We start from the raw sequence: 15,048 nt of genomic DNA, 5'->3' as shown, positions 1-15,048 counted from the left end.
TGCAGTCCAGGACTGTCACAATTCTCCTTCCTCCCTAATCCTGGCTCCTGGGCATTTCTCCAACTGTCTTGCAAGTTCATCTAATCATTTACATATTCGATGAATATTTTATTGAGCACTTGTATGTAATGTAAGTGGGAGGGTGGCTAAATAAATTTGGTCCACCATTACAACCATCATTCATTCACTGGAGGCCAAAATGAAAATAGAATGAAAGCTCTCAGAAGATTAAGCACAATACTACTTTTTCTCTTGGTGGTTAACTCCCAGCCAGCCACTACATCTTTCAGCTTCATTTCCTTTATGTGTGAAATATGATATTTGTCCTGGCCATTGCTAAGTTCTCCTCTCGTTCACAAAGGCTTCCTCAAGAGCTGCTCCAAACCTCTCCAGCTGCCACTGAACAGGCCGGGAGGAGCTAGGCACCTGTGACTGAGAACCCAGCTAAGTTGGATCTGGTCAGTCCTCCACAGCATTGAGAGAGGAGAAGTTTTCCCTTTTGATTATCCAAAAGGGTTTCCCCTTCCTCACCGCGGGGGCACTTCAACTGATGCTAATGAATTCCATCTCCCTGGTGCCCAGGTCAGGTCTCAGCTCACCCCTAAACTCTGCACAGTGAGCTCAATCCAAGCATGACAACACACTAAAGGCAGAGGTAACAGGAGAACTCATTTCCAGAGGACACCACTCCTGACCTCACAGTCAGATCAGTGATGAATGATTTTTTTACCCCAACTGACCATCCACGTATTTACCAACGTGGTTAAATGACTAAAGTGGCTGAGGATCTGCCTGTTTACCAGGTCACACTGGCTGGCCTGGGGAGGAGATAAAGAAAGCCATGTGTACCAGGGTCACAAGGTCACAGGGCTTTGACTGGTGGGAAATAAAGCCACCTGCCTGGAAGGGCAGGTGACGAGGGGACCCTGAGAGCTGCACGGAGGATATAAAGCTGCTTTTCCCAGAAGGAAGTATTTATAGGCCAATAAATCAGTCGGGGGCAGTGGCAGGGGCCACTCCTGCTTAGACGCTCCCACTGAGTTGTCTAGTGGCCTGCATGGAACCAGTTGCAGAAAGGGTGGAAGGAGGAGCTTACCAGGGTCAGAGGAGGGTGTAAGATTAGAAAGAATGAGAATCAGAGACAACGAGAAAAATGGGGAAATGAAATTTAAAGGACCTAAGAGAGGGAGAAAAATATGTAAGAGTGTTTGGAGGACAAGAGGGTATTGTGGGGTGAACTATGTTCCTCCAGTGAGATAGTGGGAACCTGTGAATGTCACCTTACTTGGAAATCGAGTCACTGCAGATATAATCAAATTGAGATGAGGACATAGGGATGGGCCTTAATCAAATGTCTAGTATTCTTTAAAGAGGGACATTTGACTACAGACACAGAAAAGATCACATGAAAACAGGCAGATACTGGAATGATGTGGCCCCAAGCCCAGGAACTGCATGGACTACCAGCAAAATGGAAGCTCAGAGAGATGTGGATGGTTTCTCCCAGAGAGCCTCCCGATGGCACGAACCCTGCCGAAACCTTGACTTTGGACTTCTGGCCTCCACAACCATGAGGACAAATTTCTGTTGTTTACAGAACTCAGTTTGTGGTATTCTGTAAGGACAGTCCTTGGAAACTACTATAGTGGGTTTGAAGAAGAAAAGTAGGAGAGAGAAGGAGGGAGGCCATTGGACAAACAGGGTCACACTGGGGTGCTGTAGTCCATGGGGTCACAAAGAGTCAGACATGACTGAGCGGCTGAACAGCAAACAGTAGCACATCCTCTTAAAGGGACAGGGACACAGGTGCGTGCGCGCACGCGCAAACACACACACACACACACACACACACAGATGGTCAGGCACAAGACAGACCTAGATCCAGAAAACCAGATGACACGGGCAGACTCAGAGAGAGAAGCGCACACAAAAAACAGGCAACTGGGAGTACACATGAGCTGTTGAATTCTTGGTGGCGGGGTTGGTAGGGAGGAGTTATACAAACAGAAACACACACACAGATGCACACACCTGCGACAGACGTTAGACAAGCACACAAGAACAAGGCCAGTGCAGTTTGGTGTTCAAACCCAGTGGGTTGAGAAAGGACGACTGCCTGTCTGTCACCTTCAGTAGGGACAACAATGGACGGTCCAGCCATGCACCGGCCACCAGTTACCATGACTCCATCCCAGCTGAGGTGCAGGTCGCAGCAGTTATCCTGAAAGAGCGAGAGGGGGACACTGAGAAGGAGAAGGAGAAGCAGAGAGGAAGGCTTGGAGGCCCACACTGGCCTCACCACTCCAAGAAGCAGGCTGCATCCCTGCCCTCCCACAGAGAGGGCTCTCATATGTGTATATGAGGTCCTACGCCACCCAACCCACCTGCATAGGACTTGTTCGCTTTGAAATCTCTCATCTGTAGGTTTGGGCTTTCTCCAAACAATGTTCAGTTTGTTCAGATTCTGGGCAGCCCAATGGGCTCAGAAAATTCTGGCTGCAGGAGGATCAAGGGAGCTCAATGATCAGCCTTCACCTCAAGAGTGGCCAGGGCTCAGAGCCCAGAAACTCACATTAGATTTGCCCAAGGAAGTGGTGCAACATTGGACACTTTCTGCTTACCGTCTAGGGGAGCCTCAGATTTCCATGACCAGCCAGGGGCCACTCAAAGGGGAGGTGCAGGGGCCCAGACTCACAGCTTGAGCTTGGCCCCAAGTTCCCAGCCACAGACCTAAGTTAACTGTGTCTGCAAGCAGAGTGCTGTTTTCAAGTTAACCCATCAGCCTTGGAGACCCTCACTCTCCATAAACTCCAGGAAACAATCACACACACGCTCACACACACTCACGCATGCACCAAGAGTCCCAGAATAAACCAGAAATGCACCCAACACATATGCTAATCAGTCCCTGCATCCTAGGTGGATCAGGCACCCAGGAAACAGACATCAGGCATGGTCTCCATGCCAACAGGGTGAACTCTGCTGATGGCTTTGTTTTCTCTCTCCCAGGAAGTTTCAGTTCAGCACCACAACGTAACATGTCACAAATAGCAGGGGGCAGCCTGGTGAGTAAGGCATCAACTCCTGCCCTGTGATTTAGAGGGCCCTTGAGATCACCTCTAATTGCAACACAGCTTCAAGTTCAGAGAGTCAGGAATTCCCCGTCTGGCTTCAGCCAGGATGATGAGTACCCTTCTCCTAAGGCAGGAGACACAAGCAAGTGGGTCTATTTTTGGAGGATGCAAAATGAACAAGATGAGCACCACCAGCCCAGGCTCTCAGAAATGATCCACTGCCCACACACATTCCAAAGTACTGATTTTACAAAACCGGTTACATGTGCATTTAAAATACAGCCTTGGAACAAAACAGCAAATGGTTTCTAGGCCAAATGAACACTTTCGTAAGTATAATAATAATAAATAGTGTATCTAATATAGCAAAGAATATAAAACTCCTGTTAAATACTATTACCAGAGTCCTAAGGCCAGCTTCAGTCCTAACAACGACAGTACTTTGGCATACAGAAATTTCAGGCAAACGTTTTAGCTGTAAATCACAATGCCTTTTGTACTCTGTTTTTCCTTCTATATGGGCTCTGAAATCTCCCTCTCTGAATACCAACCACCAATTATATGTTAAGTGCTCAATCCTGGCCCAGTACATCTGAATTCAAATGCTTTTTATGCTTGTAACTAATCCTTAGATTCTGTTTCGCTCAGTGACAGACTGCCCGCTAGCCATTTTCACCTGCCTGCAGTTTTACAGATGCATGGGCATCATAAATGGTAACTAGATTAAAGAAATAGCTCATACAGTCCATTCAACTATTATTACTTTTTATATATGATTCAAGCCAAATGTGGCCAAGTAGTAATGCTCCCTGAAGCTCTTTCAACAAAAAAAAAAGTGCATGGATTAGTAAGTCTGGCATTGCCAGGCCCGTTCCTTCCATCACTGAGGGTGTGAGGAGGAGGCCAGGGGAGCACACAGGAAGAGTGGGGCAAGTCCCTTTTTGGGCAAGAGCCATAACCCATGAGGGTGGGACCCCTATGATGGGATCTGAGTCTCTATAATACTAGATTGCAGGCTCAATCATGCTTGTGAAAAATGACTTCAGAATCCAACCATCAAAAACTACCTTTCTTCCTAAGAAATCTATCTTAAGGCCCAGCACGGTACACAAGTTTCCAGAGCCCAGACCTTGGTTGCCATGGAGACACATCGCTACCTAGCCAAAAGAGGCCCTCTCCTCCAAACATCCTGACTCTGTGCAAGGTCACAGTGACCACAGTAGGACTGCGAGGGGATCAATGTGAGGAAACTAACCTATATATTTACTGCATAAGATAAGAAAGGGGAAAATCATTATCAAGGAGCCTCCACACACATGGCACCACCAACAGCAAGTAGATCCACACACCTTGTTTGTTCATTTGCTTTACAATTTTTCTTGGACCACAGTTGATTTACAATGTTGTGTTAGTTTCTGCTATACAGCAAAGTGAATCAGTTATACATCTATATGTATCTATTCTTTTTTAGATTCTTTCCTCATATAGGTCATTACAGAATATCGAGTGGAATTCCCTGTGCTATACAGTAGGTCCTTATTAGTTATCTATTTTACATATAGTAGTGTGCATATGTCAATCCCATTCTCCCAATTTATCCCTCCTGCCCCCTTCCTTCCTGGTAACCATACATTTGCTTTCTACAACTCTATTTCTGTGAATTTAAACAACTATTCTGAGGCCAGAATGTGGAAGTTCCTTGTTTGATCCTAAGAGGTTCTTTCAGGACACAGAGGGACATCTATTCCACTCAGCTGAGACTGGTGGACTTGAGTCACTTCTGCTCAGTCTCCAGGAGACCCAGCCTTGGACACGTGGAGGCGAACACATTCCTGAGGGGACATAGGGACTCTCAACATGCAGGGGGCTGAGAAATTTATGGACGTCTGGGCTCTGAATAATGCTTACAAAAAGAAGCTAAACAGAAATAAAGTGGCTGTTTTAATAGTTAATTATTATACACTGAACGGCGTGCCCACAAATTTACACATTGAAGCCTTAAGCACTTGTGTGGTAGCAGTGCCTCATTTGAAGGTGAGGCCTTTGGGAAGTAATTAGGGTTAGATGAGGTCATGAGGGTGGGATCCCTATGATGGGATTCGAGTCTTTATAAGACAAGAAAAGACCAGAGCCCACTCTCTCTCTCCCTGTGAGGACACAGCAAAATTTCACTGCCTACAAACCTAGCATGCCACTAGAACGCAGCAATGCCAGCGCCTTGATTTCAGACTTCCAGTCTTCAGGACCATGAGAAGTAAATGTCTGTTGATTAAGCCACCCAGCCTGTGGTGTTCTGTTGTGACAGCCTGAGCTGACTGAGGTAATATGGTGACAGCAGATGAAGGAAGTAAAGCACCACTTCCTCAAGTGACTGGGCTGCATCACAGGAAATGGCATCTACTGATTTTCAAATCTAGGATGCCTACAAAGTGTACCAAGTGAGCAGTGATCTTGGCAGTGACCTCTGGGAAAGACTGAAGCAACAAGACAAATAACCTGCTCTCTGGTGACCTGTGGAGGAGGGCCACTTGCCCACCTTGCCCGCCACTAGGCGCTCCCTAGTCTGGACAGTTACATCTGGAGAATAGCCCCAGAAGACCTTATCAGCAGGAGACTTCATGGCCAAGCCAGGAGTCCAGGTCCTAAGGCTCTGTTTGGGCCCATAGAGCTCCCTTCAATCTCCTTGTTCCCTTCAGTGGCCATCTGTCTACCCCTGCCCTCTCATCTCCCACCCACCCACCAGCTTCTGACAAGCTCCACCCAGCTTTCAATACCTTCAAAACTGTGTCAAAAGGCATGCCACTGCACCTGATACCAAGCAGGACCCTGTGGGACTCCTGGGCACAAAAGCCTTTCTGTATCCCTTTATTTCCTGATTACAGGAAACAGGTTTCATTTAGCCTTCATGATGAGGCTTCCCTTGTGGCTCAGCGGTAAAGAATCTGCTTACCAATGCAGGAAACAAAGGTTCGATCCCTGGGTTGGGAAGATCCCCTGGAGAAGGAAATGGCAACCCAATCCAGTATTCTTGCCTGTGAAATCCCATGGACAGAGGAGCATGGTGGCTACAGTCCACAGGGTCACAAAACAGGTGGACATGACTTAGCGACTAAACAACAGCAGCAGCCTTCATGACCTTGCCTGAGTTCCAATGGGCAGGTTCAAATAGTTGCTAATCAGGGAAGGGAGGAGATGCAGAGACAAAGGAGGAGCCGTCAAAAAAAAAAAAAAAAAATAGTGCAACTTTGGAGTAGGGTCATAAGTGGTACACATAACAGTATCTTTGAGCTGTTATGCAGATATTGAAATCCCTACCAGGTAGGAGATTAACAGAATGCTGCTCACAATCATATAGCTCTTAGACCAGTTGGAACCAGAAGATTGATGGTGCTGACTCCTACTTACCTCACCACCAATCAATCAGAAGAATGTCCACAAGCTGGTCACTCCTTCTTTGAACCATGAAGTTCTCTGAACCAGGAGTTCTTAAGAGAACTTCTCACTGCCCACTCCAGGTTGGGATATGTAGTCTTGAGGACATTAGCCTGCTGTGGCCCCCTTTGCCTGGCCAAGCAATAAAGTTATTCTTATCTACTTCACCCCAAACTCTGTCTCTGAGATATGATTCAGTGTTGGGGTACAGAGGTGGAATTCAGCTTTACACCCACCCATGGGGCAGCACTGGGCCTTGGGAGACCCTGACCGTCCATGTCAGCAGGCCAAGCCTTGAGCTGAGCGGCACAGTGAGTCACTCTGCATGGTACTCTGAAAACACAATCAAATGCTTGCATTCAAAGAACACTTCACAGTTTACCTTTCAGAGTTGGAATAGGGCTGTCATGTCCTTCCAGTTGTCCCAAAGGGTCATTTGAGTCAGGAACTTCCGCTTGCCCTGGGCAAAAGAGCACAGCACACACATTAATGAGATTTCCCTTCAGGGCATTTATTCTGCTTTTCATGCAAAGACAATAGTGTTTTAGCAAAACTGCCCACTGTTTATAGAACACCTAGAGGGATAAGGTGTTACGGTAACATTCACAGGGCTTTTGTAGCATCAGATTTGATCCAAAAGCAATTCCTGCAATTTTGCAATCATTTTGCAATCCCAGGCAAAATGCAAATGCTTTACAGCAGGTAGAGAGAAAGCAAACATGTGGCCCAAGTTTCATTTTGGGAAAGAGAGAGAGATTAAAACACCAGCTGGCAAAATTAAACACTTCTGAGCCAGAGTCAGCAGGTGGTCCTTCAGATATAGGCCCGTTATAATTCTGAATAAATTCAGAATTGGAGAGTTTCTTCAGCAGCTCATTCCCTCTTGCCCACCCCAGCCCCCAGATTCATTAGCAGCCAACAGCCAAGAACTGATCTACCCAATAAGCATAAAGACAGAAGTTTCTCATCTTTATGGCAATAGTAACCCCACTCCCTCAGAGACTGTGTCAGCGGAAGCAGTCACCCCCAGAGTCATAAACACCAAGGGTAACAGCAGAGCTGGTCTGCTCAAGTGAGAGTATGGCACAAAGTCATAGGCCCCCTGTCCTGAAATGCCAGGAGGGATGGGTGGGTGTGACTGATGACCTAGAAACTGTTTGGGGCCTCATATAGTCCTTTCTCCCTATCCCAGTGCAGTTTTGAAGACTTTCATCGCATACCTTGGCCTTGACGGGGGTCCCATTGGTTGGAGGTGGGGGGTAGGCGTAGAAATGGCAAAGCCATGTGTTGTCAGGGTGACTCTGACAACACATCTGGATGAATCTGGGTTGACAGTATCAAAGAGCGGGACACACATATGATGGCAAATGACGCGACTTAGAAAGCAGGAAACCCCGATACATACTGCAACATGGGTGGGTTATTCTGAGTGAAACAGACACAGAAAAACAAATACTGTGAACTACTAGAGTAGTCAAATTCATAGGCAGGTAGGATAGTGGGTGACAGGTTGCTGGAGGAGGCAGAATGGGCAGTTAAGTGTTTGATACGGACAGAGTTTCATTTTGGTAGGATGAGAAAGTTCCAAAGATGGATATTGGTGATGGTTGTACAACAAGGTGAATGTACTTGATGCCACTGAATTGTGCACTTAATAATGGTTAAGAAGATAAATTTTGTGTATTTACCACAAACATTTTTTAAAAATTATTATAAAAAAAGGCAGTTTATAATTCAATATTGGGTCACCCAACTTGAGAGGTGAGAACTAACAAAGCACCCAGATACTTCAGGAACCCCCCCCAACCCTTGAGATGAGGCCTTACTCAAAAAAACAGAGACCTAAAAGTGGAGTACAAGTGATTTTCAGACAGAATTCAGGTACACAAGATGCTTTAAATTATTTAGCTAAACAAACACTGGCCAGTTTACACTCATGGGTACCATGTGTCTAAGTTGATCTTCTCTGACATGCGAGGTGACAACATTAGCTTGCAATGCCCTTAGAATTCAGGCCCAATTCCAAGCAACCAAGAGGGGAGATTATTTCTGAAATGGGCCCATGACTTTTCATATTCAGTTATGGAAGATTCCTTCTTTCTATCACTGCTAGTCCAAACTTACTCACGTGTCAGAAGTCACACATTCACATCATCTTTCATAAAATATCCTTGATCAACCTTTCAGAAGTAACAACTTTATTCTCTAAAACTATCCCCCGAACCATATACCTCTCCTATGGCAATCACATCATCCCCTGAATCAACAGTTGCATACATTTTAACTCTCCTCAAGGGACTGTAAACAGCTGGAGGATATCAGCTGCTGCATCTCTAGTGAAGACTAAAACCTAGACAGAATTCAGGGCTGCTACAGGACAGAGACAAGCATAAGCTGTACAGGCCAATCAATGTGGTTCAGTTTGGGTTTGAAATTTTAAATTGGCATGTTACACATACCATCACTCAGCACTGTTTAAATGTAGAGAGACCACAGGAAATCAAACACACTTGTACTATATACACATCTGAAAGAGGAATAAAAATTATTAACTGTTTAGAAATTGACAAATGGTGTGAAACAGTCAAATAAATACATACTCTGTAGAAAAATAAGCACATTAGGCCAATTCCACTGCGCAAAAGGGCCCCAGGTCTTCCAAGGCAGCTTTCAATTTGGAAGCATAAGTATTTTCGTGTTCATCTGAGCTGGGGGTGTGGACATGCACACTCTTTGTGGGAGAAGAGCCGGAGGTGATACAAACGCTTCTGTTGACTCATGAGCAGATGTCACCACCCCACCCCCCACACACACACAGACATGCAAAGTCCCTTTTGACATTAGAAATGCTGAGATTCTCCCTAAGTATGTTGCACTAATCAGTACCTTCCCCGGGAATTGATTTTTAGTTTCTTTCAGCCTTAAGCTTTACCCTAGGTAAAATTTAGTTTGGATATTTAAGCAAAAGAGTATCATCTACATATTTGGGAAAACAGGTAAGATTCACTAAGTTTCAAGGCTAATATCAGGGACCCCAATCTTTGGGACTTTAGATGTGAAAGTGTGCAGAGCCTGAGCTCTAGCACATTTCCTCTGCAAGTCAAATGTGTGAATAAATTCACAATATCCAGTCACTGTGGTCCTTGGAATTGAGGCCTTAAGTTCCAGAAAAACTAGGCCCTGTTGTTGCTTCCTAACTGAGACATATGGGCACCATTTACAGTCTGAAGTAGACCTAGTTTTATATATATAAAAAAATCATCATTCTCCTACACTGTAGAATGGCTATCCTTACTCGAGATGCTGCACCTCCAACAAGTGAGAACAGGGTCTAGTGTCTCAGCAGATTCCAACAGGATTTTTCCTGGCCCTAAAAGGGTCAAGAACAACCAAAGGGAAAAAAATGAGACAAACATAAAACAGAAACAACAAAAACCGTCACCCACTATTAGTCATATGAAATTATATAGGTAATTTAAAAGTCCTCTTTTATTTTCTTTTTCAACATCTGTACAATGAACAAGCACCAAGTTTTTAATTGAAATAATTCACATACCACAAAATTTAGCATTTTAAAGTCTGTAATAGAGTGGATTTTAATATTGAGTTGTTCAACAATCTCCACCATATAATTCTGCAATATTTTATTACCTCCAAAAGAAAGCTTATTCCCATTAGCAGTCTCCTCCACCAATCTCACCTCTCCCAGACCCTGTAACCACTAACCTGCTTTTTTGTCTTTATGGATTTATGTATTGGGGCCATTTCACATAAATGGAATGATATCATATGTGGCCCTTTGAACAAACATCAATTTCATTAGATTTTTTTAAATGTCATGCCCAAAAAGATTAAAAAAAAAAAGAAGGCTGGAGAGAAGCACATTGCACTAGGTGATTAGCAAAGGCCTTTAAATGCTACATCAGCACATCAGACCACTGCCCAGACCCTGTGGGGAAGTTTTGGCTGCCCAAGTAGACAGGATGTGGAGGATGCATGGAGACACAGCAATGACTAATGGATAAAAGACAGAGAACTAATGAAAAGCTAGAGAACCAGGACTACTGGTCCACAGATGTGATGGTTTAGGAGCTGAAAGTCTCACTGAGAAGAGGCCAGCACGCATTCACATTCCTGCTGCAGAAAGACGCGGCTCATGATGAGGACAAAGGAAGCATTTCACCACCTTGCGTTTAGGGGCCACTGCTTCCCCCCAACTAGCACGTTCTTCTCCAGGTCACCAGGACTGGACAAAGGACTTCTATTCACCTCCTTCATCCCATGACTCACCTTGGCAATCACTGCCAGTCCAATTCAGGCAGTGACTGGTCCAAGGTGGTGTGACTCAAGTCACGCCTCCCACATGGCTATCCTGAGAGCTTCTTTATACAAAGTCCCCTTTGGATTCACCTGGTGTTGGTATGCTTTCCCTCAACTGGCTGACTGAAGATAGGGAAGACCTAAAGAGAGAAAAAGTTCTGGGAGGACTCGGCTGCCCTAACTCCCCAGGACTTAATTATTGTTTTCTGAAATGAGGTTACTCCGCAGGGCAAATTACAGGTCCTTCGTTTTGGTAAATACTAAAAGCCACACTACTAATGCCACACGTGTCCATTAAGAATGTGGATGCTCTAACTTTTTCCACTGGCCATGAGCGAACTTCATCCAAAAAATATATATATATATACAGCAAAACAATGTAAAGCTACTGGAAAACTCAAATCTTTGGTAGCATCAATCAGGTAGTAGTGATTTATTAGCTCCTTATTGGTTTTTTTGATGTTTGAAGAAAGGAGACTATTTAATATGAAAAAAATTAACTGTGACTCATTGCCTTGCAATGATACATTAAGTATATAGTTTAATCCAGGTCAAAATTATACTTTAGGGACTTCCTTGGAGGTCCAGTGGTTAAGACTCTGTGCTCCCAATACAGGGAACATGGGTTTAGTCCCTGGTTGGGGAACCAAGATCCCACATGCTACAGAGCACAGCCTAAAAAAAATACAAATTCATAAATAAATAAAATGTTTTTTAAAATTACACTTTGAAGCCTAGACCAAAGACTAACTACAATGTGGCCACCAGGGTGGGATCCTAGACTAGAAAAAGGATTCCAGGTAAAGTTCAAAGAAAGATGAATAGTATGGATTTTAGTAAAGAATAATTTATGGACAGAGGAGCCTGGCAGGCTAAGTCCGCGCTGTCACAAAAGAGTCAGACACGACTTAGTGACTAAATGACAGCAACAACAACGTGTTGATCTTGGCACATCTGCTGTGACAAATGTACCACACTAATAAAAGATTTAATATTAACAGGAGACAGAGTGTGAGGAATATGTAAACTCGTGACATATCTTCACACCGTAAAAAGTTTTTTGAAGAACAATTACACATCCTATCACATTGGTCAAGCTCTTAACCAAGGCTCACAAGTAAAGAAGAGCTGTAAGGAGGGCTCTTTCCTGGTGGCTCAGTAGTAAAGGATCCACCTGCCAATGCAGGAGACGTGAGTTCAATCCCTGATCCAGGAAGATCCCACATGATGAGGAACAACTAAGCCCGTGTGCCACAACTACTGAGCCTGTGCTCTAGAGCCCAGGAGCCACAACTACTGAAGCCTGTGCACCCTAGAGAACATCCTATGGAACAAGAGAGGCCACCACAATGAAAAGCCCACATTCTGCAACTAGAGGGTAGCCCTGCTCACTGTAACTAGAGAAAAGCCTGAGCAGAAATAAAGACCCAGCAAAAATAAAACAGATTAAATAAACAAATAAAATCATTACAAACATTTTTTAAAAAGAAGAACTGTAAGAAAGATCCTATTTCCAAGTGGCCTTAATGGTGCAAGCCAGGCATAAGCACTAACCATGAGAACAAAATACAACGCAGATTCATAGTATCTGATATAGGTTATTCAAAGATTCAGTAGCATGCCAGGGAATGCTCAGCAATTAAACCACTTTTGAGAATGTAGGGTTTTGAGCTAAACTGTATGTAAATTGTCATGGCATGGTGATATCGGCTCCTAACTTAGTACTTAGCGTGTGTTCTTAGCAGCACTTATTAATGTCCTGTATATTCAGGGCTGAACCAACTGGTTTCCTCAGAAGGACCATATGAAAGGATGCATTGTTGATGTCACTGGGCTTGTTAAGAAGTCAAGGTTTCCCACAGGCCTTTGACAGCTGGATACGCACACCCGGCCCCAAACATGTACAAATTCTGAGTAATCAGAAACTGTGCCCCAGACAAACAGGATCTTCTGCAGACCTCTCAACATGGTCCACTGAAATGACATCTTGATCTAAGGCATCAGTAAGATAAGAGAAATTCAGATCCACAAAGTACAAATGGGTCTGTCCTGATTTCCAGGCTCCTTTGTGGTATTGTCCCACAGCTACCTCATTAAGAGCAGAGACACAATTAAGAGAGAATTTACTAATGAAATTCAACTCACACTCTTGGATTTGAGTCCATGTGCTATTCTGCTTTTGACTTGTGTTTCTCTTTAAAAAAATGTTTTGTTATTCATACTATTCATTCATTAATCTCTAACCTGTTATCTGAATCAGTACACTCGTTGTGATTTAATTTGATGTGGTCTCTGGCCTATTTGGACAACTTCAAAGCAGTCTCCTTTTAATTAGTGAGGGTATTTCATTCACCAAAGCTTGGCATTCTTGGATTTGGTCATCCTAAATGAAGGTATAATTTCCAGAATACAAGAACAAACAGCAGTCAAGGGCACATGGGCAAAGGACCACAGTCTAGAAGGGAGACTGTGTGGCATGCTGGGTGCCTCCGGAAGGGCAAGCATGGATTTTATGATGAACTGTGCTCCGTGAGAAGTCAGTATATCCACTGGCAACTGGAAATGTCCATCGTGTGTTTCAGAACAATCATTTAGCTCAGCAACACGTCAAATCAAAAACATCCGTGATGCTGGAAATGCAACAGTTAAGGAAAAAGAACTAATAACTGGAAAGGAGCAGAGTATAAAATCCTAAAAGGTGAGTCCATTAGCCTGGGAACTGGGCCAGAGAAAGTATGTCCATAGTAAAGAGACTCGATAATGTTTCTGGGAATGTGCTCATTAAAATGTTATACCGTGTGTCTCAACTGCCAGCTAGAAAACCACACAGCATTCAAGGTGAGCTGCCAGTACCTAATCGGCAATCATCTTAACAGTTTGTAATTTTTCATTTCATTATTTTGAACTTTGAATTGAGTAAATATTAGCCTCTGTGTCTACATTCCTTAAAGGGCAGACCTAACTCTGCTGTGGAAATACAAAGTTAAATCCAACAGCCTGGAAATGGAGTAACCAGTGTCTCTCACCGATTTAACCTTTGCTTTGATTCTACTTCTACAGCAAAAATATCAACCCCCCCCACCACATGACCCAGGCACAGACCGAATTCGCTCCAATATTGCCGTCATAATGCTTTTTCTACCTCTGTCACAGACAGCCCCCCCCCCAGAACCCTCAACAAAGGTCCCACTGTCAAGGGCCAAGTGAATAGCTGGTTGAAGTGGGGATGAAGCTGCTCAGGAGGCTGAATTGGGTCCTTTCATTGATCTTCTCTCTTTCCCAACACCTGCAACCCCTGGCCATGGTGGCAGGGGGCTGGGAAGCCAGGAGCCTCCACCCACAACATATGTGACTGGAAGGGTGAGACCCAAACACGCTTCATTACGACACAAGCTCCTATTCCAGTGATATTCCCGCTTGTTACTACAGCAAAATTTGCACAAAAGGAGCAAACAGAAATGCTGGGTAAGTACTCCAAGCTCATTGTTTCCATTTGGTTTTACAGAAGATTGTTTGGAGTATCAGTTATGCTCATGCACACAGGAATCTTTTTTTTTTTTTTCATCTCGAACCTCTAGAAGGTGTTTAATTAAAGGTAAGGAGGGAAAAGATTTTTTTAAAAAAACACTTATAGAAAAGGAGACTGCGTATTATCCCATGATAATGCTGGAGGTTACTTTCTGTTTGCTTCAGGAAGAGTTACACTCCTGTGCTGTAGGTCTAGCAGCCTTGGAACCCATGGTTGTCTGGAGAAATCTCATGGTGCAGTGAATGAGACCCACAGGGAAGCGGTTCCAAAGGTTTGCAGCACCCTCTTTCAGCCAGGAATTTGTGTCCAGCATATGTGTCCAGAGGGGGTTCCCTGGTGGCACAGATGGTAAAGAATCTGTCTGTAATGCAGGAGGCCTGGGTTTGATCCCAGGATCAGGAAGATCCCCTGGAGAAGGCAACCCACTCCAGTATTCTTGCCTGGAGAATTCCATCGACAGAGGAGGCTGGTGGGCTACAGTCCTTGTGGTTGCAAATAGGTGGACACTAACTAAGCACAAGCAACTAACACTTCAATACCTATGTGGCCAGAGGCTATTCTCATCCCCAGAGCAGGTCGACCAGTTGGCATAATTGAAAGCAGAGGTTTTGCTGGCAGTGAACACTTTTGAGTTCAGAGAAACAAACAAGGATACACATCTGTTGTAATCAAAGATGGCAACAGTGAATTTTT

The 15,048-nt window shown here is 44.3% G+C and overlaps 1 protein-coding gene across 6 annotated transcripts in view; it reads right to left on the bottom strand.

Moving 5' to 3' along the window:
- Window positions 1-15,048, bottom strand: part of ROR2 (receptor tyrosine kinase like orphan receptor 2) — a 275,853-nt gene that overhangs the window by 45,761 nt on the left and 215,044 nt on the right. For 5 of the 6 annotated variants that reach the window (XM_081523855.1, XM_081523881.1, XM_081523871.1 and 2 more), the window contains one exon: window positions 6,889-6,966. In XM_081523855.1, coding sequence (XP_081379981.1) covers window positions 6,889-6,966 — 78 coding nt within the window. Of the gene's footprint in view, window positions 1-2,031; window positions 2,222-6,888; window positions 6,967-15,048 lie in introns of all 6 variants that reach the window. The other variant, XM_081523892.1, reaches the window with a different exon arrangement.

Source organism: Giraffa tippelskirchi, chromosome 1, assembly GCF_054371585.1.
Source record: "Giraffa tippelskirchi isolate mGirTip1 chromosome 1, T2T-mGirTip1v1.2.pri, whole genome shotgun sequence".
Classification (NCBI taxonomy): Eukaryota; Metazoa; Chordata; class Mammalia; order Artiodactyla; family Giraffidae; genus Giraffa; species Giraffa tippelskirchi.
Note: the sequence above shows the minus strand (reverse complement) of the source record. Positions and strands in the feature narration are given on the sequence as shown.